Below are 26,795 nucleotides of genomic sequence, written 5' to 3'. Positions count from 1 at the left end.
AACAATGCTTTACTAAAACCTAGCATAACCTTCACGCATTTGCACTCGTCTATTATTTGAACTCATTGGCAAAGTGAAACTAACTTCACCATGGTGTCAGTCAACGACAATACAGTTATATGCAGTTACTTTCACTATTGACTTACAATGGGTTACCATCGAAAACATAGGCTGGAAAAAGCAACTCTTACCCTAATATTGCTCAAATGACTGAATAAAACAGCATTTATCCTGTTTCTTCTATCTCATGACAGTGCGTCTTCAGCAGTGCTCCATACGTGTCTCTCGCCTCTCCCCTAATCACTTTTAACCGTCATTACCAATTTGCAAATTATAGTGAAAACTTACTCATCATGAGCTGTACAGTATTTCGTAATAGCTTTATTCTAATTATGTTTCCTATTGTAATCGTGCAATTTGTAATGTTTTGCTTGGACGTGCGCTGGTGTGCGTTCATGGATGATAGGTGCACCCGCCAATATGACTGTTGACAATGTGCTCTTAAAATAACATATAAACAACTTGCCATAGACCTCTGACCAGGTGTACAATAGCGATTTTTAGACAATGCGCTAAGCCACTCCCTAAGTTGTTAATTGCCACACCCCTGGGCGCATTGTTTAAAAATTAAACGTGCAAAATAAGGAATTAAATTCGCGTCGGGTGGAAAACGAGTTTTACGCCATGCGCCAGTGTGCAAAATACAGCCCCCCGTGATTTCTAAGCTGCATTGTGCCAAGCAGGTGTAGACTCACCTGGCTATAAGATGTGATCTCTCTCTGTTGTTGTGACGAGTGGTAGTTCTCCTCCACCACACTAGGAGGCAGTGTTGGAGGACACTCCTCCTGATCAACTCAGCACTCTCCTTCGCCTCCGTCAGACGACCACTCCTACGCCTCTCCAAGCGCTCCAACCACACACGCCATGCAGCGGACAACACACACAGCCTGAGAGAACGAACACGCGCGCGCACACACACACACACACAGACACACACAGAGACACACACACACACACACAGACACACACACACACACACACACACACACACACAAACACACACACACACACACACACACAAGTAAATGAGTGGAGAGAAAAGAACAGTTGCTTGATTAACTGAACCAATTAGATTATGTGCCAACTTCTGTGTTCTCATTGAGTTCCAATAGAAACCCTACAGGATGCCTCAGTGGGTGTAGGAAGGGTTTAATGAGAAACTCCAAGCTAGCAAGGCAGATTAGTGGTCCCATGAATCTGCTACTAGTGCAACATCATGATAATTGGATGGCTTCATATATGGAACAATGATCAAACGCGACTCATGGGTAGTTGAGAAATAAATGAACGAATGAATGGGTAGTTGAGAAATAAATTAACGAATGAATGAATGAATGAATGAATGAGAGCACAAACAGATGGATACAATGCATATGTTACAGTAATATACCTGTGCGGCCTATGTGTATGTGATTCAACTGAATTTCATTCATTTACATAGCACCATTAACAATGAACACTATATCAAAGCACTTAACAGAGCTCAAGACCTGAGCCTCCCAGAACAAGCACAAGGCTTTCCAAAGCATCTTTTTAAGGGCGTAATTACACTATGCCATCCGTACTGTACCTGAGTACGTTTGACCCCCAAAGTCTGGATCGTTGGACCTGTGTGATCGCTACGTACCGTAAACGGGTAAGCGTACCGTGTCCGGTTCTGCTTGAGGTGGTGGACTCTGGCATGGTACGGTTGGGCTTATGATGGTAATGGAACACGCCCTTATGCAAAGATTCTAGAGCACAGCAGCTCAACTGTGCCTGGGTACAGTTTGATAGTATGCAGTGTGAGTGCAGACCAAGAATGGGAGAGAACTGTACTCCAGCAAGGTACAAGTGAACTGTGCCCATTGTGTGAGTATGCCCTAACAGGAAGAAACCTAGAGCTATGAATGAGTGAATGAATAAACGAGTGAACAAATGAATGAACGAGTGAGTGAATAAGTGAGTGAGTGAATGAGTGAGTGAGTGAATGAGTGAGTGAGTGAATGAATAAACGAGTGAACAAATGAATGAACGAGTGAGTGAATAAGTGAGTGAGTGAATGAGTGAGTGAGTGAATGAATAAACGAGTGAACAAATGAATGAACGAGTGAGTGAATGAGTGAGTGAATGAATGAATGAATGAATGAATGAATGAATGAATGAATGAGTGGGTGAATGAATGAGGGAATGAGTGAGTGAGTGAGTGAGTGGGTGAATGAATGAGTGAATGAATGAATTAATTAATGAATATTGGTGTGGCCATACCTGTGCTGGCCTGTGGCTTGCTGTTGTCTTTGGTGAGCAGATGTCCAGGCAGTGAAAGCTCGTTTCTGCAGCTGGTGTCTCCAGCACTGTCGGGCCTGATGGTGTCTGATGCTGACTAATGTCCAGAAAGCGAAAGTGTGTTTCTGCAGGGTGAGGTGCCACACTCGCCCGGCCTGTTCCTCCCGCTCTGCACACTGTCTCTGCCTCACACACTCACGCCGCCACCGCAGCCAGTGCCTATACAGCAGGGCCAGGCTGCACACACACACACACACACACACACACACACACACACACACCGAAATACATAAAGACAGGATAAAAGCACACACAATGTGTGTCAAATGAAACAAGTGAAAATTTCACCTCTGACTCAGTGAGGGATCAAGGGTGTGTTGGGAAAACAACAGAGGTGTGAGAAAAGAGGGGATGGTTGGCACACACACACACACACACACACACACACATACACAGTAAGAGCAGTAAGCTCACCAGGGAGCACACACACACACACACACACACACACACACACACACACACACACACACACAGTAAGAGCAATAAGCTCACCAGCACACACACACACACACACACACACACACACACACACACACTCCCAGAGTGTAGCACTGTAGCTGCTCTAGCTGTTGGCTAGTCAAGCTAGGTAGAGCCGATAGTTTTAGTTCTCTTTCCATATCGACAGTACTCGTTGACCTTGAGAAACAGAGATTTATGTGAAAAATCGCCGGAAATTCTCCTTTAAAGCACAGTAGTCCAGAGTGGAGGAGTCTCAACACACAGCTTGCCAATACACACATAGAAACCACAAGCTCCAACATGAGGTTGTGTGTGTGTGTGTGTGTGTGTGTCTGTGCTTGTACCATACCTGGGGTGTGGAGTCTAATTGTACTACATGAGCTGTGACTTAAAAGCCCAATAATCTTAATCTTAAACAGAAGACATGATAAGTGTCATTATATGCTGTGTGTGTGTCATTATAGGTGTGTGTGTGTGTGTGTGTGTGTGTGTGTGTGTGTGTGTGTGTGTGTGTGTGTGTGTGTGTGTGTGTATCATTGTGTGTGTGTGTGTGTGAGCCTGTTTGTGTGTGTACATGTATCATTGTGCCATACCAATAATCCAAAGCCTGTTTGTCATTATATGAGCTGTGTGTGTGTGTGTAATCCAAAAGATAGGTGTCATTATGTGTGTGTGTGTGTGTGTGTGTGTGTGTGTGTTTGCCTGTGTGTGAGGTGTGAAAGTCACAGGAAGTCAAGACAGTTTATGAGGTAATGTCTCCACACGGGTGACTGGCAGTGTGGTTTCGTAAGGAGATTCTCATCTTCTATGACATGAGCAAAACAAGGCGTACAATAGTCTTTGTGCACATGGGCATGTCTGAACAGGAGAAAGTGGCTTTCAGAACTCAGAGCTAGAATGGAGTAATTTTGCCAACAGGGTAAAACAAACACTCTCTGCAAAACTGTGGTTGGCTTAATTGGGAGCATTTAACTGCTTCTGCTGTATCCAATTTAATCAAGTGCAAGAAACCAGTCTATTTACCCCGAATCTGTTCTCACCTAAGAATGTTATGACAAATGCTATGTCATAACAGAACAGGCTAGGGTTTCACCTTGAATGCTTTACACATGAAGATGAATAAAGAATGAAAAGACATAAGGTAAAAATGTTTAATGTAAATATATGGGTACAGTTTACTTGACCGTATCGACATAAGACTGACATGACACTGTCTTGAATGTGTCATAAACAAGTCATAAATGTTTATGACATAACACTTCTGTTATTAAGTGACATTTGGTTTTTGTCATAATAAATTAGGGTTAGGATTAGGTTTAGGGTTAGGATTGGGGGTTAGAGGTTAGGATTAGGGTTAGGGTTCATGTGTCATGACAGTGCCATGTGTTCATGACAGTGTCATGTCACTCTTATGTCGATACTGTCAAGTAAAGTGTTACCAAATTATACTCCTGGCATTGTGCTATGTGCTATGGTAGTATGTAAGACATTACTGGTAATGTATACATCACTGTAAGTATATGAGAATCTCACTGGTAGTATTGACTTACATCTCTGTTACTACTGTATGTGATAATCTTACCTGAAAGTATATACTACATCTCTGTAAATGTATCGGGGGCAGCTGTGGCCTACTGGTTAGCGCTTCGGACTTGTAACCGGAGGGTTGCCGGTTCGAACCCCGACCAGTAGGCACGGCTGAAGTGCCCTTGAGCAAGGCACCTATCCCCTCACTGCTCCCCGAGCGCCGCTGAGTGTGTTTCACTAATTCACGGATTAGGATAAATGCAGAGACCAAATTTCCCTCAAAAAGAGTATACTTATACTTATACTTGTAAATAATGTAAAATATTAGATAGATAGATAGATAGATAGATACTTTATTGATCCTCAAGGGGAAATTCAAGCTTTTTTATTACTGGTAGTGTAAACATCACAGTAAGTATATGAGCATCTTACTGGTAGTGTATACTACCTCACTGTGAGATATTACAAGTAGTGTGTATATCACTGTGAGATGTTACTGGTAGTGTGCATACTACCTCACTGTGAGATCTTACTGGTAGTGTGCATACAAGATCACTGTGAGGTCTTACTGGTAGTGTGCATACTACCTCACTGTGAGGTCTTACTGGTAGTGTGCATACTACCTCACTATGAGATCTTACTGGTAGTGTGCATACAACATCACTGTGAGGTCTTACTGGTAGTGTGCATACTACCTCACTGTGAGGACTTATTGGTAGTGTATAAGTATAAGTATAACATAACATATACTTTTTTGATCCCGTGAGGGAAATTTGGTCTCTACATTTAACCCAATGGGGTGAATTAGTGAAACATCAAACAGTGTGCACACCTCAGTGAACACATATACTTTTTGAGTGAGGTGTCTCTGCATTTAACCCAATGGGTGAATTAGTGAAACACAAACAGCACACAGTGAACACACAGTGAGGTGAAGCACACACTAATCCCAGCGCAGTGAGCTGCCTGTTTCAACGGCGGCGCTCGGGGAGCAGTGAGGGGTTAGGTGCCTTGCTCAAGGGCACTTCAGCCGCAGCCCACTGGTCGGGGCTCGAACCGGCAACCCGCTACACGCCCAGAGTGCTAACCAGTGGGCCACGGCTGCCCACAACATCACTGTCTTACTGGTAGTGTGCATACTACCTCACTGTGAGGTCTTACTGGTAGTGTGCATACTACATCACTGTGAGGTCTTACTGGTAGTGTATGAGCGCTGCCCTGAGGACCTCCTGGCCCTGTGAGTGTCTCCTCCAGGTGCAGTAGGTCTCACGGAGCACCAGTGGGCTACTGGGCTGGGTGAGCCTCCTCCTCAGGTCCTCCACAGTCCCATCATGCACTCTGCTCAAGCTAGATCTCTGGCCTTGTCTGACGGCTGCACAAGCTTTCCACTGTGGAAAACACATCAGAGTTACTGAAAGCAAACACTGAGCTCAAGCATCCAGGGTTCTCCATCCTTTTCTTGGAAACCTACTTCCTGTCTCTGGTCTCTATAACTGATGTCTGTGAAGACATGGCAGCGAAAAGGTATATTTATATGTACATGATCCCAATGATGCACTCTGTCAGGTTTTAAGTAAGACAGAGATATACTAGGATCTTTATATTATACAAAGGGAACAATACAAAAGATGATAGTTCAAAGTAACATCAGATGTTTCTTGAAGTTTTGCAATGGACACAGATACAGCACATAGTGTTGCCTACAAAGCAGAACTTGTGAAATTCTGTTTCATGTTTTCTTAATTGTTGAATTCCAGCAACAGGTGTGCAAATTACAGTTTACAGTTTTCCAATTCCACAACACACAGACAGACAGACAAACAGACACAGTTTACACACACACACACACACACAGACAGACACACAGACACACACACAGACACACACACACACACACACACACACACACACACACACACACACACATACAAATAACAGCTTTCTGTGTAGGTTGACAGCTGACAAATTGTCCCAAATAATAGCTGGGCCCTGGTCCAAAGGGAACCTGTCATTCTTTCCTGCGTTACCTGCTCATCTTTGCTGACAGGGCATATCCAAGCCTGACAGCACTGAGACAATTATGGCAGGACAAATGCCCAAACTGCTGAAGGTGCAGCACTATAGACAGACCAAAAAGAGAGACAGAAGCCACTACCAGTTTATTCCCACGCTTCTGCAGGTATACATAAATAAATAAATCTAAACACCCGGGGCAGGTGGCCCATTTTAGACTTTCACAAACATAATTTGGCTCAGTCACAGCAGATGATGATAGCTACAGGATGAAGTGCTCTCCTTCACCATTACAGCCCAATATGCTGCAGCGGTCCTTGCAGGAGCTTTACACTGGTTCTCCAGGTCTGATGTTGGTCTGTTTTGATTGATTCACATGCAGAATAAATAGATCATCATTTACTTGAGGCTGATTTAAGTTAAGAATTTGAGTTCAGTATAGTCAGTATAGGCTACTAAATCAAGAGTTGAGTTGGTTTATATTGGTTCAAGTTGTTTTCAAGCATGCTCAAGCATGAATTCTGTTGAGGCAGCCTAGTTGAGCATTCAGCTGCCACACCACATCTGATGTGAAAACTGATATAAGACTGTGTTTACTCCGGCTGCAAATGTTAGAGAACTAAATAACAGTATAATGTTTGTTTTTTTGTTTAGAACCCTTCTCTTTGTTCTTTCTCTGTTGTTTTTTGTTGTTGTTTTTGGAGGAGGAAAATGAAAAAGATAAAACATAAAAATGGAGCAAAAACAGCCTAGAGAAACTTATGGCTTTGAATTTGGATATGGTTTTGAGGTGTTTCCCAGGTGAGTCTTTAGCTATAGAAATCACTTCTCTAAGAGATATACAGTATATATTTGGATATGGTTTTGAGGTGTTTCCCAGGTGAGTCTTTTAGCTATAGAAATCACTTCTCTAAGAGATATACAGTATATATTTGGATATGGTTTTGAGGTGTTTCCCAGGTGAGTCTTTAGCTATAGAAATCACTTCTCTAAGAGATATACAGTATATATTTGGATATGGTTTTGAGGTGTTTCCCAGGTGAGTCTTTAGCTATAGAAATCACTTCTCTAAGAGATATACAGTATATATTTGGATTATGGTTTTGAGGTGTTTCCCAGGTGAGTCTTTAGCTATAGAAATCACTTCTCTAAGAGATATACAGTATATATTTGGATTATGGTTTTTGAAATCACTTCTCTAAGAGATATACAGTATATATTTGGATATATGGTTTGAGGTGTTTCCCAGGTGAGTCTTTAGCTATAGAAATCACTTCTCTAAGAGATATACAGTATATATTTGGATATGGTTTGGTGTTTCCCAGGTGAGTTTCTCTAAGAGATATACAGTATATATTTGGATATGGTTTGAGGTGTTTCAGGTGGAGTCTTTAGCTATAGAAATCACTTCTCTAAGAGATATACAGTATATATTTGGATATGGTTTTGAGGTGTTTCCCAGGTGAGTCTTTAGCTATAGAAATCACTTCTCTAAAGAGATATAAGAGATATACAGTGAGTCTTTATATATTTGGATATGGTTTGAGGTGTTTCCCAGGTGAGTCTTTAGCTATAGAAATCACTTCTCTAAGAGATATACAGTATATATTTGGATATGGTTTTGAGGTGTTTAGGTGAGTCTTTGTTTCCCAGGTGAGTCTTTAGCTATAGAAATCACTTCTCTAAGAGATATACAGTATATATTTGGATATGGTTTGAGGTGTTTCCCAGGTGAGTCTTTAGCTATAGAAATCACTTCTCTAAGAGATATACAGTATATATTTGGATTATGGTTTTGAGGTGTTTCCCAGGTGAGTCTTTAGCTATAGAAATCACTTCTCTAAGAGATATACAGTATATATTTGGATTATGGTTTTGAGGTGTTTCCCAGGTGAGTCTTTAGCTATAGAAATCACTTCTCTAAGAGATATACAGTATATATTTGGATATGGTTTTGAGGTGTTTCCCAGGTGAGTCTTTAGCTATAGAAATCACTTCTCTAAAGAGATATACAGTATATATTTGGATATGGTTTGAGGTGTTTCCCAGGTGAGTCTTTAGCTATAGAAATCACTTCTCTAAGAGATATACAGTATATATTTGGATTATGGTTTGAGGTGTTTCCCAGGTGAGTCTTTAGCTATAGAAATCACTTCTCTAAGAGATATACAGTATATATTTGGATATGGTTTTGAGGTGTTTCCCAGGTGAGTCTTTAGCTATAGAAATCACTTCTCTAAGAGATATACAGTATATATTTGGATATGGTTTTGAGGTGTTTCCCAGGTGAGTCTTTAGCTATAGAAATCACTTCTCTAAGAGATATACAGTATATATTTGGATATGGTTTTGAGGTGTTTCCCAGGTGAGTCTTTAGCTATAGAAATCACTTCTCTAAGAGATATACAGTATATAGATAGATATACAGTATATATTTGGATATGTATATTTTGATGGGTGTTTCCCAGGTGAGTCTTTAGCTATAGAAATCACTTCTCTAAGAGATATACAGTATATATTTGGATTATGGTTTTGAGGTGTTTCCCAGGTGAGTCTTTAGCTATAGAAATCACTTCTCTAAGAGATATACAGTATATATTTGGATTATGGTTTTGAGGTGTTTCCCAGGTGAGTCTTTAGCTATAGAAATCACTTCTCTAAGAGATATACAGTATATATTTGGATATGGTTTTGAGGTGTTTCCAAGGTGAGTCTTTAGCTACAGAAATCACTTCTCTAAGAGATACTTTCATTAGGTTGGTCTGGACCACTCTAAACTATACAGTAAAACTGTTTTCAGATAAAAATATATTATTTATATTATGTTTATATACAGTATATTATAAAATATATATTATCTGTATAAAATTAATACATTTGTCAGTATGGATTAATTGGCCCTTTGTGATTATAAATCTATGAATATCTAGCCTACAGCTACCATCGTTTTGGGGACCTTTTTAATTTGACTTGTACAGTATTGTTGTTGATGTTTGTTCTCATAATGATCCCGAGCACTCCAATATGAGTCATACCCCATATTCCAATATGAATCATCCAATATGAGTCATGAGTCATGCATGAATGATAATAATTGATTCCACTAAAATGGATTCGGCCTCTTAAAGTAGCCTAAACGTTGGAAGGCTTTTCTTAGGGGGAACTGTAAAGAGATGATTTGAAACTTTAATGAGGTATACCTTCCAAGTCTTCGTAAAACTCCAAGAGACACTGTAACTGGGAAACATTTTCCAGACTTTCATTTCAGCATCAGCATTTTTTTTAAGTTTACTACAGTTTCTGCAGAACACGACTCTAAACTTTGGACAAAAGTGCCAAGCTGGTTAATGGCCAAATGTCTGTCACATCCACGATAAGCAGCATCCCCTCATCCCCCGTGCCACACAATCATTGTGCATGCAAGTAATCATGATGCATGCAAGAGTATGCAGCAAGCACAGTATATGCAAGTAATCCTAATGCATGCAAGAGTATGCAGCAAGCACAGCAAGTAATCCTAATGCATGCAAGAGTATGCAGCAAGCACAGTATTTGGAAGTAATCATGATGCATGCAAGAGTATGCTAGCACTGTGTATTCAAGCAATCATCTTCACACAATCAGCATGCAAGCAGGCAATCCCCATGGCCATGAGTCAGCAAACAGTAGAAGAGAGCTCACTAGGAAAAGAGTTAAGGTGGGTATGCTTAAACCACATTGGGGTAATTGACTAATAACACACATACCGGTAACCAACCTTAAAGGTGCTCTAAGCGATGTCATACGTTTTTTAGGCTAAAACATGTTTTGTCACTTACAGCAAACATCCCCTCACCATCCGCTGGCTGGTTCCTAAAACAGCCACAAAACAACTTGGGCAAACCTTGCCCATAAAAAACATAAGAAATTGTTCCAGCAAATCACCGACGAGATGCGCGTTTAGGAGAGTTTCAATTGCACGGGAGGGAGGGGGAGGAAGTAGCGAGCTAGCTTTCTGTTTTGTTTGAACGTCAACAGAAGTGACATTACCCAGCATCGCTTAGAGCGCCTTTAATAAGTAGTCCAAACCCAAAAAATGAAGCACTCTGAGCACAAATATAACATTTGATTAGGCTACTATTGAGCCCCAAAGCAAAACGGGCGAACACATTTCTTGGCTTGGCATGGCAAGAATATTAAAACACTAATTAATATAAACAACAACAAATACAGTTTTAATACTAATAAATTAGCAATAATCAATAGAGGCATCAAAATTGGCATTATTGTTAAAGCCAACCAGTTTTTCTTATGATTCCATTGCAAATATTGCAAACATATATGGCTATAGACACTATAGTAAAGTCACACCCCTTCAAAACAGGCATTTGTTACTTTTGACACCTGAGCCTTCAGCCGACAAAAGAATTCCCTGCGTGTATAACGGAAAGAATGAACCATTTCATTACAGAACACGGGGGCCCAAAAGAACACCCACACAACATAAGCTACGACTTGTCTGGAATGAGTTACCACATCACCGATCGCAGCTGATTCCGACTATGATTCTGGCTCCGATTCTGGGATTTGTTACACGAGTTGCATTCCTAACATACTGAACATACTACCTCACAGTTAAGATGGATGATAATTGCATTTATGAGATGGTGGTATTGGTGATGGAAGTGTGTGTGTGTGTGTTTGTGTGTGTGTGTGTGTGTGTGTGTGTGTGTGTGTGTGTGTGTGTGTGTGGAGAAGTAGAGAGGGGGGGAGAGCTCCTCATATAATTAGGTGCTTGTGCAGTGAGTTAACTCAGACAAACGACGACAGGTGAGATTTAGTGCTTGCCCGGGGACATAAACTAACTCCCCTACTGCTGGGAGAGAATGAGAGCGAGAGGGGAGTTTCACACAGGCACACAGAGGCACAGGTATCCCACGGCTCCAGGCTCCTTTTATTAGTCTGAAGAATGAGGAGAGGAGACCAAAGCAAAAATAAAAACAAACAGATACACATGAAAGCCAATTTGAAATGAGAGATACCACGATCACTTCGTAGTATAACCCCTGCTGAAACTCGAAATCTAGAGACAAATGCATGCACACAAACACACACACACACACACACACACACACACACACACACACACACACACACACACACACACACACACTGTGTGTTACTCACATGCTGGAATGCTTGAGCGAGCGTCCAAGCTTTTTGCCAATGCTGAAGTGTGTGTGTCTGTGCGTGGCGCTTCTCCACGGCCTGACCCAGGGCATGGAGGACAGATGAGAGCACCCTCCTCCGGTGGCACTGCCGGGCGACGGCCAGACACCTGCACAAGTGAGCCCAGCGTCGGAAACACTGCTGCAGCAGGCGAAACCTGTACAGAGCCTGGAACCTGCATAGAGCAATGCTAAAGATAAAGACAACACAAACAACAACAACAACAACAGAAGTAATATCAAAACAACATTTTGTACAGCACCTGGGGGGGTATTCAAGTATGTGCCTTGGTGAAATACCGCAACTCAGAGTAAGTGGCAAACCTCCTAATAAAAGATTCTTATGGACTCATTCTCTAAAGAATGAATAAAACATAGGGCTCTTTGTTTAGGAGGCACAACACTTAAGCCGCATTCACATAAAGTATATACGAAGCTTCACGTAGCCAGTAGCCAGTGGTTATTTCGCCTGTCATCACTGAATTACATGGTTTCTTGTCGCTAGTCGTCGCTGTTTATGTGAATGGGGCTTCTGTTTAGGAGTATGATGAAAAACAACTTTAGGCTAGGCAGCAGCAGCTGCAATAGACTACGCCGTTTTATGCAACAACATAAAACAACAACAACAACAACAACATAAAACACTACCTGGGATTTCAGCTCATTATTACCACAACCAAACCATTACTATTACCCCCTGAAACACGAGCACAAGTGAACGTCCACAAATCTAACCACTTTTTTCCCCAAAGGGTTAAAGCAGGGGTCTCAAACTCCCGGCCTATTTCAAAATAATAATGTAATTCGGCCCTTGAGGGTATTTCTAATTGAGACAAACAACGACACTGATTAAAATAGACGATTGATCCAATCCTCCACTAGTTGCTAGACATCCAGAGCTAGATTCAAGCCCAAAATCACTGCACACAGTTTTCAGGAAATACAGTGTATTAGCCTACACGCGAGAAACATGAAGACGTGCATTTGTTTTGCACAAATTGAAGCAGAAATAGGCCTACACCAAATGTTGAAAAAACGTTCATGTGTGATGAAGTCTTGGGTAGGCTATGCTATTCACCTATTCTGATTCTGAAGGAGAATATCTGCCTTTTGGAGATTATATTATGATCGATCGTCTATTGACAGTGATAGTCACGGTGCGTCTGTAAATGGAGGGGCGTCTTTGCGTACGACGGTGTCCACTAAGCATACCATTTCGACTCTTTGCCCAAAATAGCTCGAGGTGGCAGTGGTAATCGTGATGATAGTGTCCGTAATGGACGTGGTACAGACAGCTCTGAAGAACTACAAAGTCACCCGCGATAGAAACTGATTTGACCAGGCTACTTTATTGTAGACCTATAATAACGCTTTGTGGAACAGACTAGTAATAGTTTACTATTGTTACATCTTAGGCCTACTGTTTTCCTGTTAATTTGTTATTTGGGTAATATGACAAAAAGAAAGTAAACCTGCTCAAATAGTTCAACATCCAGTATTTACTGAAAGGTGCATAATTTGAGGTGCTTACCATCCAGTGGCAAATTAGATGGGTAAATTTACCCCCTTCATAAACTTGTGTTTATACTCAAAGATTTTTACATTTACAGTATGACTTTATCTCTGACCACTTTCAAGCCATGGCCTTTTGACATTTTGATTGCCAGGTTTAAATAAGTTATGAGAGGAAAATATTTTTATTTGGTGTGAAACACACATACCTGTTTTTATGGTTTTTTTTCATAATTTGTATTTATATTTATTTTATCATTATTTTATAGCACAGGTGTCTAAAAATAGATAAAAAGACTTGCACTTTCTGTTTGCAGTTTTGTATTTCAGATGACGTTGGCAGAAGTGGCCCCCAGCTCATTTGAGTTTGAGACCCCTGGGTTAAAGGTTAGTTTTTAAATGCGAATTGGATTACATTAATTAAAACAAAGGCTAATCTGTACATTTGACATGTCTGTCAATGGCTTTCCCCTGGTGAATAGATTATGGACCCTGGCTTACCCGACAGTCATTAAATTAAATCCAGCACTCCCCTACAGAATGCTATAAAGTTCTGTTATTTTGTGATTACCCCTAGAGACTGGCCATGAATTCAGTTCCAATTCCAATAAATACAGCACATTTGAGACCTCGTCAGCTCAAGCCCTGCAGTGTGGGTGTGTGTGTGTGTTAAAGTGAGAGAGTGAGTGAGTATGAGAGAGAGAGAGAGTTCCAGGTGTTTTTTTAGTGCTGTGGCCCGATCCGCGCTCTGTGGTTTGCCGTACCTCTCGTCTGTCCCAACCTCCTGGGCTGGGTCGTAAATCTCTCTGCTGCCAGGAAGCTGCTCAGAACAAAACAGAACACAGTTGTGTGTTAAACTAAGGGGCCAGCGCCATCGGCTGAGCTCACATTACACACCCATACAAAAGCCACCCCTGTGCCTAACCCCACACGAGAGCTCAGGGGTCAGAGGTCAACCTACCCGACAGGACTGAAGATGTGTGGACGACCGCAGTGCTTTCAACATGTCTTTCAGCCCCTGACTAGAGAGGTGTTCAGGGTTGACTTTACTGCTTTGTCCTGTGACTGAATGCGTTTTCTCCAGTAAGTGCTTCTGCTTTGAGGAGAGACGCCATCCGTCAGAGGGAATGGCTTCTTTTAATGGCCCCCTGATGCCCAGCTGCAACTGGCCGTTGAAGGAATGCAAGATCTTATCTCCATGGTTTCGCTCCAATGTTCCCTGAGTGGACTTCCAGCTTTCCTTCATTTTGAGATTTGCTTGGTCCAAATTGTCCTTCATTTCGAGTTTCTCTCTCCATGACAGATAATTTGGCACTAACGCCTTTCCTGCTGCCACAGGCTCGGCCACGGCTAGTCCACAGTCCTCACACCATTCTGTGTCGCGGGAGGGAAGATGGGATGGCTCTACGTCTCTCTCAGGCATGGACACGATCGGCCTGTGACTGGACTGTGACAGAGCCTCTTGCAGGCACAGCACCTCCTGAGGCGACAGCCTGGGACCAAAGGCCGATTTCACAATTCTGTCTTGGGTCTGACTCCTCATTATCCCTGAGCTTTGTGACGACGACTTAGCATTTTCAACAGAAAACAGGCTTAAATTTGGCTGTGAAAGATAATCAACCTCCTGAAAAATCAGCTGAGGCTTTGAGCTACGATGAGAATACCTAAGTGGTGACTGCTGGAGTAAGGAGGAGCTGCTCTCTTGTTCATTGTTCTGTGAAAAAGACCAAATGTGTGTTATGGGAAAAGAAGGGAATGTGTACATTTAGTCTCAGGCCTTCCTGAGGCAGATATGTGATGAGATCTGGGAAAAACCCTTCACATGGTGAAATTTCACAAATTAATGATTCTGATCCTAGCCATCCTAGCAACATCCAGGGTTTTGCGAGAATGGTATCCAGGATGTTAATGGGGGACGGTATACAGGATGCTGGTAAAATTTCACCAGAGAGGGTTGAAACGGAGCAGAAATCAAGGATTTCCCTGATCCAATCACATATGTAAACACTGACAAATTGAAGAGATGTTATTTACCTCCAGGTCCAGCATCGTCCTGTGCAAGGCAGCCGACGCCCAGGACGAGTCCAGAAGATCCTCAAACGTGGAGAGGCTCTCCCTCTGTTTTGGGTGTCTCTGACTCTCAAACTTTGCCCCCCTACCGTCTGCCTGATCCCTGCCAAAACAGAATGCCCTCTCTCCAACCCTTTGAGACTCCAGAGAAGCAAAGGGAGCCACTCTGGCAAGATCACCTTCTGACTTCTCCCAGCGTTTCCTATGTGGCAGGCTGTCATGTCTGGTTGTACAAACATGAGATGTGCTGCTAGTAATTGGGATGCTACTACCACTATATGTGATTTTTTTCGCCCACATTCTGTTTCTCTGATCTGTCATACTTGAGCTGCCTTTCTTCCAGCTGCACAGACAACTGTCATTACCTGGCATAGTGACACTATTCAAAGGCTGCTGTCGGAGTATGGGCTCCACTAGAAAGGTAGATCGGACAGGTGCATTGCCACGGGCTGCCCCTAGGTGAGGTCTCTGATCATCACTGCAGGCTGACAGAAGATCCAGGACTTCATCAACATTCTCCTCACACTGGGGCAGGTTACACTGCAGCAGCAATCTGGACTTCTTGTGCCCAGATTCACTTTGAGTCCAACCATGTCTCCCATAGTAATTGCGCCCAGCCATTTGACTTCAGTGAAGGCTTTGTAAGCCTTTTAATAGTTTCTTGTATCCCCATAGAAACATTTTTGAAAGTTTCACATCACAGCAAGCGTTTCAGTAGGCTACTCCCTGTGCACACAAAAAACATTTCGACATGAGTTGCCTCTCAAAGTAGTCCACAGTAACACAACAGAACATTGAACTCAAGTCACACTTGGTCATACCCTGTTTGCAACATTTCAGACGGACGTATCGCAAACTAAGGAAAGATGCCACTCACTTACCCAAAGAACTGGTGTGAACATAGCCTATAAACATAACACATGCCCGGAGAGCACCGTAGCCTACTGAGCTGACTTCGCCTGGGGCACACAGCCTGCTGCCGTAGCGTTAAGCCGCCCCCGAGGAGATTAGTGTGGTGGTGGTGAGCTAGCACTACAAGATTTATGAGGATACAATGCCCCAGTGAAGTTTCTTTGTCGCCTATCTCTCTTGCCAACTATTAGTCCAGCACAGTATATTCTGTTGTCTTGTTGATATAGGGAAAAAATAGGGAATTACTAAAATACCCCATATCTTATTCAACTAGAAGCTAATTTACACGTTGAGTTCTATCTAGTTCTATCTTACAACCCTAGAATGCTACGTTCGCTTTAGCAATTTAGCTAACATTAACGGTTTTTAAAATGGCCAGTTTCACAATATAAACGGAATAGCTGTTACATTATAAATCGGAATAGCCTACTAAGAGTAGTGACTCTTAAACCACCAACCGTTGTTGGCTTGTCCAAACTTTTTCAAAGCACTATATAGCCTACTACTGCGCTTTTAACTTGGGAAGGCTAGATTAGACAGTGTTATAAACATAGGTCTAACTGCAGTGAGTGAGTCTAGTCTACTGATATTATTCTCTGATAAAACCCCTGGCGCATTTTTTATTGTCTGATAGGACTGACACACATTAATGTACAGTTTGCATTTTATTAATTAACATAATTAACAATGAGTTAAAGGGACTGATACAATCCAGCATTGAATATGTTATTACAATAATCAAAATATATGCACACTGCACAACAAGGAATCTTTAGACCGGGGGAACAATGCACTGTCCACCATGACCCTTTAAAGTCCCATCTCTCTGTGGCTCCAATTCGCTTCACATCTTTGACCGTTCTGAATATTTCATGACCCTTCCACTGGTCGTTTCCCCCGACAAGGTAGTCCAGTGGGCACGGACAGCGAGACAGTCTGTCTGTCAGTCAGGGTCAGTTCTCTGGGCCTTCAGTTCATTTGTAGCCACGCAGGTAGACCAGCCGATGTGGCTGGAATTTCTCCCGGCACAAAGGACACTCACTCTGCAAAGGGACAGAACAGAGAGGGTTAAAGCTAGTAATCAAGGATATTTGGACAAAACACAACAGACAAGGTCAGCTTCTACCACTTTCAGAAGTGGACTACACCGTTTTCCATATTTTCCAAAATTGCATAAAGCATAAACAAATAATAACATAATGGTAATGCTCAGGTGCATGTTCATAACATAATGTAATATCTCTATGGCTGTGGTTGGTTTGGGGTGCAGACAGACCTTGTTGCTGCACCACTCTGTGATGCACTCCCAGCAGAAGAGGTGTCCACAGGGGGTGGCCGTGGCGTGCCTCCTGTCCTCCAGACACAAGATACAGCGAGATGTTCGCGAGGATGGAGAAGGGGCAGCCTGGGAGCTAAGACACACACGCGCACACACACACACACACACAGGTATGCTGTTTTATGCACCAGTATATGCACTGAACATGCATTTCTAAGTGAAATTAAAAAAAATAAAATGCAAAGCATGTATGTGCAATAATCGTGTTACCGTCTACCTCTCTTACTCTCTGTCTCTTACACACACACACACACACACACACGTTCCAAGATAAGGCACAAACACACACACACACACACACACACACACACACACACACACACACTGCAGGTGACCCACCTGCAGGGCAGGTTTCTGTGCTGTTTCCACTCCTGTCTGGCCCTCTGTCTCTGCCGGAGGCTGTTGACCTGCAGGACCAGAGTGATGGCCAACTGCAGCAGGGAGACAGCGCCCAGCAGCCTGTAGCTGTTACGGATCGCCTTCTCATCACCTGCACCGCTTAGGACCCGCAGCTGAGGAGAGACACATACGCACACACACACACACACACAAATGAACAAACGAACAAACACACACACGTGTAATTACATGCATACAGTATGTAGACACACACAGTTAGAGGTAAGCCTACTTATCTCACAATGCCTTTTAAATAATTTTTAAATGGAATGAAAGAAATAGGCCTACAAAGAATTTGTCATTAGTCATTTGCCAGTGTAAACCTTATAATTGTTGTCTGTGTGGCTGACAGTCCTAGGCTTAAGAACCTCTGCCCTGACCAAACTTACATAGCCCACACGCGTTGCTCTCTTGCTGATGTGGTAGTAGGAGCTGTAGATGTAGAAAAAAGCCACATGGATGCGGTGCACAATAGTGATGCCTTGCTGACAGGCATAAAGCACTGGCACCAAGTTCTTCCTCTGGTTCTCCGTCAGGGCACCCACGGCCTGCTGTACCCAGGCTTTGATGTAGAACATGGGGTTCCAGCGCGACGGAGAGTCCCTGTGAGGACCGGGACGGTCCTCAGCCTGCAGCTCGTTCTCCAGACACACCAGCAGCTTATCCAGCAGGTACGGAGCAAAGGTGTGGAAGAGGACGAACGCGCCGCGGCGTGTCAGCGACGGCACACGACGCTTGGTGGGGTCCACTTGCACGATGTTCACATACTCCTCGCCCAGAGTCTGGTACCCTGAATACAACCACATATCAGAGTCAGAATCTGCCTTTAAAGCAACACCAAAGAGTTTTTTGTACCTTAAAATAATGTTTCCAAAATCGAAAGTGGTTCATCAAAGTGGTTCATCAACTCGTAACAAGGGTGAACGGCACTTCTGCATTCGCTTTGCGACCCTCTATCGTATCGGCTATAACCGCACTATGCAAGTTTGCCAGATCAGGTAGCGGATCTGTAGTTCGATGGAATGAGACATAAGAAACTACAAATTTGACTTCCTTCTGATGTCGCAAAATATCATACTTTCATAAAATCATGCAATATACTCTACCTTGTCTGTGGACATAGTTATTTCCAAAGTCAGTGTTGGATAAGCAAATAGCGTGTGTGCGACAGAGGAAAAGTGCTTTGGTGTTACTTTAATTAACATAGATTTATACACAAACCTAGAATTCGAAATCGACTCTAGCAGCATAGAAAAAGTATACACAATATCCAAGTGTTCAGTGTCAAAAAGCATAATGCATTCAGTAATTATTTAATACATTTAGCCATTTTTTGATAACAATTTAAACATTTGCTTTCTCAGTTTTACCTGAGAATGTTGTCAAACTGTAGTAGGCCAAATCTGAAAGCAACTCGACCTCCTTCCTCCATTTCAGCCATTGCCTGGATCCTATTACAAACATAAGGATCAGACAAATGCACATAAAAAAAACAAATGGGAAAACAACTAGTCGTGACTGCATGATTGCTTACCAGTGAAAGCCTGGAAAACTTCATTGGCATTATTCTTCAGGCATGTCTGATAGTATTCATCCTTTTGACTGGATCGAATCAACTGCGGTTGATTTGCAGGAACTAGTGGCATCTTACACACGGAAAGCACACTCAACAGTTCACCGCCTAAAGAGAGTTTTCAACGCACAGCTTTTCAGATGGGGGGAGCAAATGTTAAAGTAACATTTCATAAGTCACCAACTTATATGATTGACATTCATTATCACTCTACCAAAGAGAATGGCATTTACCTGATGTTTCCTCAGGTGTGTAGACAACGACACATCGTGCAATTAGCTTCTCTAAAGGCAAACATGAACTGTTGCCTATTTTATTGAGGTTTTAACGATATATTGCACATCAACAAACACAGCTTTGGAAGATTTTCAACTGCAAGATCCGAACGAGGAAGTATGCTGTAAATCGACAACACGGGTAAGATGGGCATTGCAATCACTGGAACAGGCAGATCACCGCGACAAATATCTGCAGCGACCCCTGCAGAGCGGAGGTCTGAACAACCGCTTATGGTTTTGGTTGCGGTTCTTGGCAGATGCATTTGTCCAAAGAGACACACACAACAATAACAATGAGCATTAGAAAAAATAATAAACCCATTCAAAGTAGTCATATAGCCTACATAAACATGCTAAAAATAGTAATAAACTAAATAATTTTGACATAATAATAACAATGGCAAATCACAAAACTAACAACAACCATATACAAACTTAGTGCTGATGGATGGTCGACACAGCACACACTCATCAGAGGACCAGAGTGGGCGAGAGGGGGCATGAAAGGAGGAGGGGGGAATAAAACTAGACTTTAGCCTTTTGATAATGTCTTACATGTATGTACTATGTCCTTTTGCTATATGTCTTACATGTATGTACTATATGTCCTTTTGCTATATGTCTTACATATGTACTGTATATGTCCTCCTATCCTTAAATGAGTTACCCAGGGATGTACAAAGAATTTGTATCGTACTAAACATTGAATTGTATCGTAATAAACGTGCATATATCAGAAACATTATTATCAAAGCCATATTATTCAGAACTGTAATCGAGAAGTTTTTCTTGCAATCTTTCTGTCGAATTTCCATTTCAGGGAGGATACTGAGCCTATTTGTGATTTGATTCTAAGTGCAGTTTTGGAGGTTGCAGAACCAGTTTCTTTGTTTGTGCATCAGGACAGCAGAGTCCTTTTATGTCCATTGAATAAAAATCCCTTTCTTGCCACTCTTTCAGGGAATGGCTTCAGGCATATTTGAGCTTCTGCCAGATCTTCCTATGCAGGATAGGAGGCCAGGCACATGTTTGATGAGAAACCTACAGAAGCTTATTTACTCACTGAAGTCAAGCAGGCCGGCTCTCTGTTTACAATTAGGGAGGTGGGGTGTGTTGTGTGTGTGTGTGTGTGTTTGTGTGTGTTGTTTGTGTGAGTTTGTGCATATGTCTATCACCGTGTTTGTGTGTTAGTGTGTGCACTCGTGTGACTGTGTGTGTGTGTGTGTGTGTGTGTGTGTGTGTGTGTGTGTGTGTGTGTGTACTCGTGTGACTGTGTGTGAGTGTGTGTGTGTGTGTGTGTGTGTGTGTGTGTGTGTGTGTGTGTGTGTGTGTGTTGCACTCGTGTGACTGTGTGTGTGTGTGTGTTTTAACTTAAGAGATACTTGTGACTTCTTGCAGATGGGCAAGATCTACGTGCTAAGGCAGTCCGAGGGGAGCTGAGGACAGAGAGCAGAGACGGAGAGCTCTGAGGACACAGAGCAGAGCAGAGCAGAGCGCACTCCTGAGGTAAGATACAATCACTCATTCTCCTCTAATTACACTCTACCCACGCATCACATACAGTCCACAATCATCATCCATTGTGCCTTTGATTTTGTTTAAACCCATACTCTTTTGTGGTCAATCATCATCATGGAGTTTTTGATTGTGTTTAGACTCTCTAGTGCCCTTTCAAAAGTAACAAAATCAGTAGGTTACTTCTGTTTGGATGTACTGTAGTCATAAGTTAGCTTTTTAATGGGTCTAGTGAATAGAGATTTTTAAAAGTCTAGTGAATAGAGACAGTGTCCATGTAATCCGTGTCAACAGAATATCAGTGCAGCAGTGTGTGTGTGTGTGTAGCTTATGCAACTATGTAATTACAACTCCAGACTTCAGAGTGACTCACTGAAGTTTTTTTTTTTTTTTTTTTACGGAGAGGATATCCCGGTTGGAGCCCGAAGCACAATAAGAAGGAAGTTTTGGAGCCGGCGTAGTAGCACCTGCAAAAGCATGTGTAGCCGTGTGTCACTGGCTGAACGCTCGCCAACCATCTGTCCTCTGTTGCTTCTGCTTTGATCTGCCGCTCGATCACTCCAACCCCTCCGCCAGCCTGTAGTGTTTTCCCATTGATGATTTCTGTCTAATGGATGCAGTAGCAGTGGTGAATGTGCTGCTGTGCATTTAAAAGGCAGAGTGGCCATGACAGCCCAGTAGAGGCCAGGAGAGGGAGTTTGTTTAGAGTATGTGTGTGTGTGTGTGTGGGGGGGGGGGTTGCTGCAGGGGTGGGGGGGGCAAACACTTCATTATGGGAACACGGCCACATACGTGGACTTTGCTCCTTGGAATTCATTTATGAATGCACACGTCACCTGCAGCACTTTCTCTCTTTCTTTCAGTGTGTGTGTGTGTATTTGTGTGTGTGTGTGTGTGTGTTTGTGTGTGTGCATGTATGTTTTTGTGCATGCATGCCTGTTTGTGTGTTTATCTTAATGATTGCATGTGTCTATGAAAGACAGAAGTTTGTGTGTGATGTGTGTATGTCTAAAGAGTAAAATGCAGTCATGCTTCACAGCCTATTTGGAACATTCCTATCTGAAGTCTTCGCCCTGTAGGCAACAATATGTAGCTGGACTGGATGACATTTGTAGAGTGTGTCGTCTTTCCATGTAAATGTCATCTGAATTTGGCATCATAAATAATAGAACTTTAAATAACATTGCAGACACATTTTAGTACTCCATTGATGTTGATATTTTTCCCCTCAGGTGAAAGTTCTGTTCCAAAAAATATTAAAGGGTTGGCAAGTTCTCCTTTAATGAACAACTGTTAAGGGGCTTTAAGTGATGACAGAGTGAGGAGTACAGTTAGCAGTGCTGATCAACACAACCAATAGCTGCACTGATGACATTAGTGTTAAAATACATGGACGTGTATTTTATTTGGAATTGAGTAAACAACTGTATTTAAAACCTTAAAGGTGCAGTCAGCTTTCATACGCAATTTCAAGCTCATTACAATTTTTGTCACATCCGCTAGCTGATCATCCTGTGAGTACACTGTAAAAAAATACGTGGTCTAGACAGCCCACGCTGCAAAAACTGGGAACAAACAAATTGGGGGCAGCCTGTCCCCCAAACAAAAACAAAACACTGTGTGGAGTTTCTCTGGGAATACTGAAGGGAGGGGTGAGCTTCGTCTCTGGTGTGTTTTGTTTGGTCCTTGGTTAAAATATGTTCCTTGTTCTGGACAAAACAAAAGTGTATGCTAAGGACTTTAAATATAAACATAAACATAAACATGCACAAACATCATGCACAATCACTGCAACTTTATTTATAACAAAGATGAGTTTATTGCACTTCCGAAAAGTTTTGGTAAAAGTTCAACGCAATTTCATTTTAATGTCACTGCTGGTAACACCCTTAGGAAATTAGAAGTGAATGAAAGGCCCCCAGACCCAAACTCAATTGAGATTTGAGAAGCAATGTGGTCCTAACCAGGCCAGTGTGGTATTGTTTTTGACCTAATCTTCCCTCTACTCTTCTCCTTAAAGATACTTCTACAGCAGTGGCCCCTTCCCACTTGCATGTGTGTGTGTGTGTGTGTGTATGTGTGTGTTTGTGTATCCCTCCCCTTCTCCCTCCCATTCTCCTGGGCTTGCCTTTGCCCTTACTTGTCTGTTGTTGACGCAGAGAATGGTTGCTCAGGGAAGGAACACCCACTGTGGACAAAGCGCTTTCAAATGACATGTAGCAACTTCCTGAGAGTCGAGCAGTTAGCGCCGTGTTGCACAGAGCTGTGCTGAACTGTGAAATGCCTTTCCATCCATCCTTTAACCTCCGCTGGTGAATACTGTGAACGCTGTCCGGCTTCCTTCGGAGTTAATAAGGGGGTCATTGTGCAGACCACCACACAAGAGGGAGGAGGGGGGGAAACTACCTGAAGCTATCCCAGGAAGAGTGCTTCCACGCTCCCATACAGGTAACGTGATACTCCCTAGCTCTCCATCTCCGTGATCGGGCGTAGGATCGGTGAGAGGAGGGGAGCGGCGCCGGGCTCAGGTAGAGACTTCGTGCTCTCATGAACGCGTGGTTAGAACTGGTTAGAGACGAGTTTGGATTTTACCTGTTGTAAACATTCACAAGCCAGCAGAGTGTGGTTTCTTTTCAGAAACATCAGCTAGGAGGAAAAGTTTTAGGTGAGTTTTATTTTTTGGGATGCAGAATCTTTTGTTGGTTCTTTTCTCTGTGGTGTAAGATTCCACTTCTTTTGAGCTTCTTTTGGGATTGTGCGCCGAAACTCAACACCTCACCTGAGAGTGTGTACAGGGACTTAACCGGAATGAGGGCCACAGAGGACAGGAAGGAACAGAGAGGAGAAAGAAATGAATGAATGAATACATTAGAGAAAATACTCTGTTCCCTCTGGGTTACTGAGATTCATCAGTCTTTATTTGAAAGCCCCTGTCAGAAAGGATTCTGGTAACACTGCAGTAACTGTGTGTTTGTGTGTGTGTGTGTGTGTGTGTGTGCCGTGGCGTGTGTGTGTGTGTATTTGTTTGTGTGTGTGTGTGTGTGTATTTGTGTGTGTTTGTGTGTGTGTGTATTTGTGTGTGTGTGTGTGTGTGTGTGTGTGTATTTGTGTGTGTGTGTATTTGTGTGTGTTTGTGTGTGTGTGTATTTGTGTGTGTTTTGTGTGTGTGTGTGTGTGTGTGTGTGTGTGTGTGTGTGTGTGTGTGTGTGTGTGTGTGTGTGTGTGATGCTCAGAGCTGATACCAAGTGATTAACAGCTCTTCTGCTTCAATTTCTGACTCCGTCTAGCCGAACACTACAGTATTAGAAACGCTCTCTCCCTCTTCCTGTCGGCTACAGGTGATTCAGTCATGCTGCACCATGTGTCATAAACCGGCAGCTGGCTGTGTACTTACACGCAGTACACCTTCCAGGACTTGGATCATTTCCTCAGATTAATGCTTTGTGCGCTGCACACACCCTCAAAGATGATATGGCCTCACAATTTATGTTACATCTTTCCTGGAAATGTCAGCAGAGGAGAGAAATACACCAAGCACACCTTCACACCTGGGATGATGTAAACCAACTACTGTAGAACAGGGAAGAGTTCAAAGGGTCAGACTCAGCTTTTACAGGTTCAAATGTTTAAGTTTGTTTTGGGTGAGATCAGCTCTTGTAGGTTCAACTGATAAAGTGTTTTTCAAAAGGTGGTGTCGATGCAGTTGTGCATGATGAATACATTCTGAGTCTCTCCCTCTTTAAACAGCGGCTAAAAAACAGATGCGCTTGCTTTCTTCTTACCTTTTCACTTCTATTTTAGAGAATTTTTTTTTTTTTTCTTCACTCGTGACTTCAGGGGTAAACAGCGTGCAATACTGCACACTATTCTGTGTAACGTGAGTCTGTATAGGGTGAAGGGAAAGAAAGAGCCTTTTGTGTGGGTTGATCAGCATGCCAGTTTGAAGGTGCGGGAATGAGGACATGGACACTACCAGCAGCTGGGAGACAGAAGACCTGTCAGACGAGCGGTGCACCATCGCCTGGATCTATCCCCGATCTCCCGTGTTGCCCATCTCAAAGGAGCACTCTGAAACTGAGATTGCCAGGGCATCAATGCCTACTGCCCCATCAATGCCTTCTCACACCCAACCCCCAGCCCCACTCTGAAATAATAAAGTGCACAACCTAATACCCAGGCTGCAGGTATGTGAGGCAGGCCTTGATCTTGAGCCCAGATCCGCGGGCGCTTTGAGGCGGGAGTCTGATCCGTGGGCAGGAATTTGCTCAGCGGTCTGGCTGAAAAGCAAACAGGGGGGTGCTTTCCCCCCGTCAGTGCCAACAGACCTGGGCCAGATCTGGACCAAACCAAGGCCCGTGCCGGCCAGCTGTCTGGCCACTAGTTGAGCGAAGTGGGAATGTGTGTGTGTGTCTGTGGAGAGTGGTGGCATGTATGGACTACAGTCAGAGTATGGAGGGGAAAGTGACTTGCTGCATTGTGCTGAATGAAGTCCTGAGAGTGGATCTGATGCTGGTGCCACGGCAGGGTTGGTGGCATTGCCAGTGTAGCTAGTTTGTGTAGGCAGGGTTGGTGGCAGTGCCAGTGTAGCTAGTTTGTGTAGGCAGGGTTGGTGGCAGTGCCAGTGTAGCTAGTCTGTGTAGGCAGGGTTGGTGGCAGTGCCAGTGTGGCTAGTTTGTGTAGGCAGGGTTGGTGGCAGTGCCAGTGTGGCTAGTTTGTGTAGGCAGGCACACTTGCACTGGATGGTTTCAATCATGAGAAAAGCTCTGAACTACTGGAGTTCTGTAATCATAAACTGCTGGAGATGGTCAAGTGAGAGTTTATGAAACTCACACACTGTTAATGTTCCACCATTTCTAACATTAATATTTAATCTTCTCTCTTTCATTCTCACATCTCAGATTCAGAAGCCTGCCGTTTCTCTCAGAAAAGCTTTTGATACACCGACTGATCTAACGCCCTCTTTGCCCCAAACTCCAGACTTGACAGAAGTGTCACTTGCCCTTTGTGACGGAGAGAGGGCTGATGGGGCCTTCTGCTGCCCCCCCAGGGCCGAGCAGAGGGCTCTCTACCCAGCAGAGGGGGCTCCAGTTTCAGCTTACTCCATTCTGTGCTGTGTTCTCTGTAGTGACAGCGTACCCTATCTGGTTTACCTTCATCTCGCTCTGAGAGCTGTCTCACTTTACTGTACAGTATACTGGTGTCTTGCTCTCTGAGCGCTGTCTCACTTTACTGTACTGTATACTGGTGTCTTGCTCTCTGAGTGCTGTCTCACTTTACTGTATACTGGTGTCTTGCTCTCTGAGTGCTGTCTCACTTTACTGCATACTGGTGTCTTGCTCTCTGAGTGCTGTCTCACTTTACTGCATACTGGTGTCTTGCTCTCTGAGTGCTGTCTCACTGTACTGTACAGCATACTGGTGTCTTGCTCTCTGAGTGCTGTCTCATTTTACTGTACAGTATACTGGTGTCTTGCTCTCTGAGCGCTGTCTCACTTTACTGCATACTGGTGTCTCGCTCTCTGAGCGCTGTCTCACATACAGTATGTTACTGTGATCTGCTGTCTCACTCTCTGAGTGCTGTCTCACTTGCGTTACTGTATGCTGGTG

General features: G+C 43.2%; 2 protein-coding genes across 4 annotated transcripts in view; both read right to left on the bottom strand.

The window, feature by feature from the left end:
• Nucleotides 1-16,708, bottom strand: part of LOC125293930 — a 30,415-nt gene extending 13,707 nt beyond the window's left edge. Inside the window, exons 1-8 of one of the 2 annotated variants that reach the window (XM_048242181.1) lie at nucleotides 16,544-16,708; nucleotides 15,138-15,899; nucleotides 14,065-14,817; nucleotides 13,868-13,923; nucleotides 11,551-11,767; nucleotides 5,569-5,759; nucleotides 2,308-2,562; nucleotides 756-947 (exon numbers count right to left, since the gene is read on the bottom strand). In XM_048242181.1, coding sequence (XP_048098138.1) covers nucleotides 756-947; nucleotides 2,308-2,562; nucleotides 5,569-5,759; nucleotides 11,551-11,767; nucleotides 13,868-13,923; nucleotides 14,065-14,817; nucleotides 15,138-15,794 — 2,321 coding nt within the window. In that variant the 5' untranslated portion in view covers nucleotides 15,795-15,899; nucleotides 16,544-16,708. Of the gene's footprint in view, nucleotides 1-755; nucleotides 948-2,307; nucleotides 2,563-5,568; nucleotides 5,760-11,550; nucleotides 11,768-13,867; nucleotides 13,924-14,064; nucleotides 14,818-15,137; nucleotides 15,900-16,054; nucleotides 16,500-16,543 lie in introns of those variants that run through there. The other variant, XM_048242179.1, reaches the window with a different exon arrangement.
• Nucleotides 16,709-16,731: 23 nt separating this feature from the next.
• On the bottom strand, nucleotides 16,732-19,800 carry pex10 (peroxisomal biogenesis factor 10). Of its 2 annotated transcripts, none has more exons than XM_048242183.1 (7): nucleotides 19,630-19,800; nucleotides 19,358-19,528; nucleotides 19,194-19,274; nucleotides 18,213-18,613; nucleotides 17,764-17,936; nucleotides 17,362-17,497; nucleotides 16,732-17,128 (listed from the first exon to the last, which is right to left on the bottom strand). In XM_048242183.1, exons 2-7 carry the CDS (start codon nucleotides 19,467-19,469, stop codon nucleotides 17,060-17,062), a joined length of 972 nt encoding a protein of 323 aa, XP_048098140.1. In that variant the 5' UTR covers nucleotides 19,470-19,528; nucleotides 19,630-19,800; the 3' UTR covers nucleotides 16,732-17,059. The 2 variants fall into 2 exon arrangements, with proteins under 2 accessions (XP_048098140.1, XP_048098139.1); XM_048242182.1 differs by having other exon boundaries at nucleotides 19,358-19,504.
• Between the last annotated feature and the right edge of the window lie 6,995 nt (nucleotides 19,801-26,795).

This window comes from Alosa alosa, chromosome 4 (assembly GCF_017589495.1).
Source record: "Alosa alosa isolate M-15738 ecotype Scorff River chromosome 4, AALO_Geno_1.1, whole genome shotgun sequence".
NCBI classification, from domain to species: Eukaryota; Metazoa; Chordata; class Actinopteri; order Clupeiformes; family Clupeidae; genus Alosa; species Alosa alosa.
The sequence above is the reverse complement of the archived record's forward strand: the minus strand, read 5'-3'. Positions and strand labels throughout refer to the sequence as shown.

Bases quoted from the DNA above. Each gene is read 5' to 3' on its own strand.
- pex10 (XM_048242183.1), bottom strand. From the start codon at position 19,469: ATGCCACTAGTTCCTGCAAATCAACCGCAGTTGATTCGATCCAGTCAA. The intron at 18,614-19,193 runs GTAAAACTGAGA...GGTTGTATTCAG, and splicing joins CAGTTTGACAACATTCTCAG to GGTACCAGACTCTGGGCGAG. The intron at 17,498-17,763 runs GTGGGTCACCTG...TGTGTGTCTTAG, and splicing joins CACAGAAACCTGCCCTGCAG to CTCCCAGGCTGCCCCTTCTC.